Source organism: Manacus vitellinus, unplaced genomic scaffold (assembly GCF_001715985.3).
Source record: "Manacus vitellinus isolate BGI_N305 unplaced genomic scaffold, ASM171598v3 scaffold_32_pilon, whole genome shotgun sequence".
NCBI classification, from domain to species: domain Eukaryota; kingdom Metazoa; phylum Chordata; class Aves; order Passeriformes; family Pipridae; genus Manacus; species Manacus vitellinus.
This window is the reverse complement of record NW_021940460.1, coordinates 2,656,155-2,657,186: the sequence shown is the minus strand read 5'-3', so window position 1 is coordinate 2,657,186 and position 1,032 is coordinate 2,656,155. Positions and strand designations below refer to the sequence as shown.

The 1,032-nt window shown below is 65.2% G+C and overlaps 1 protein-coding gene across 1 annotated transcript in view; it reads left to right on the top strand.

The window, feature by feature from the left end:
• The window catches only part of LOC115307618 (claudin-4-like), a 4,137-nt gene continuing 3,105 nt past the window's right edge, over positions 1 to 1,032 (top strand). Inside the window, exon 1 of the mRNA XM_029961236.1 lies at positions 1 to 1,027. Coding sequence (XP_029817096.1) covers positions 456 to 1,027 — 572 coding nt within the window. The 5' untranslated portion in view covers positions 1 to 455. The remainder of the gene's footprint in view (positions 1,028 to 1,032) is intronic.

The following is a 1,032-nucleotide window of genomic DNA, read 5'->3' as shown; positions in this document are numbered from 1 at the left end:
AGCAGTGACCGTGAGCTGGGGGAAAACTGAGGCACGAAAACATGGAGGAACCCATCCAGGTGATGGAACAGAAGGTGCTGACGGTAACGGCAGAGACATCCCGGTGCCTGGACACCGGCTCTTCCCCTTCAGCATCCCAGGCTGAGCCCCAGCGCTGCCCTTGGCACTGCCTGCCCACAGACAGCAGTGGGACACACTCCTGCACCTGGGTGGCCTGATCCCGGTCCCCTGTGTCCTCCTCCGTGGGAGCAACCGGGATATTAAGTGTCAGCGCTGGAGGGAGAAATACAAGTGGAGGAATCCCGGGAAACTGGTTTTACCCCTCCGTCCGGTGCCGGCGGCAGGACGGCGGCTGTGGCGGCGCTCCTCCCTCGGCAAAGGCATATAATGCCTGCCATGGTCCCGGGAGCCGGCACTGCACAGCGGGAGGCGGGCAGGGGTGCCGGGAGCGAGCCATGGCCTCCATGGGCATGCAGGTGCTGGGCATCGCCCTCTCCGTCATCGGCTGGTTGGCCTCCATCCTCTGCTGCGCGCTGCCCATGTGGCGGGAGACGGCCTTCGTGGGGAACAACATCGTGGTGGCCCAGATCATCTGGGAAGGGCTGTGGATGAGCTGCGTGGTGCAGAGCACAGGGCAGATGCAGTGCAAGGTGTACGACTCGCTGCTGGGCCTGCCACAGGACCTGCAAGCCGCCCGTGCCATGGTGGTGGTGGCCATCGTCCTGGCCATCCTGGGCACCCTGCTCGCCGTCGCCGGCGGCAAGTGCACCAACTGTGTGGAGGACGACACCGCCAAAGCCAGGGTCATGATCCTCTCGGGCATCATCTTCATCGTGGCCGGCGTCCTCATCCTCGTCCCCATCTCTTGGTCGGCCAACAGCATCGTCCAGGACTTCTACAACCCGCTGATCGCCGACTCCCAGAAGCGGGACCTGGGCTCGTCCCTCTACATTGGCTGGGCGGCCTCTGCTCTGCTGCTGCTGGGGGGGGGCATCCTGTGCTGCACCTGCCCCCCCCGGGGGGAGAAGCCCT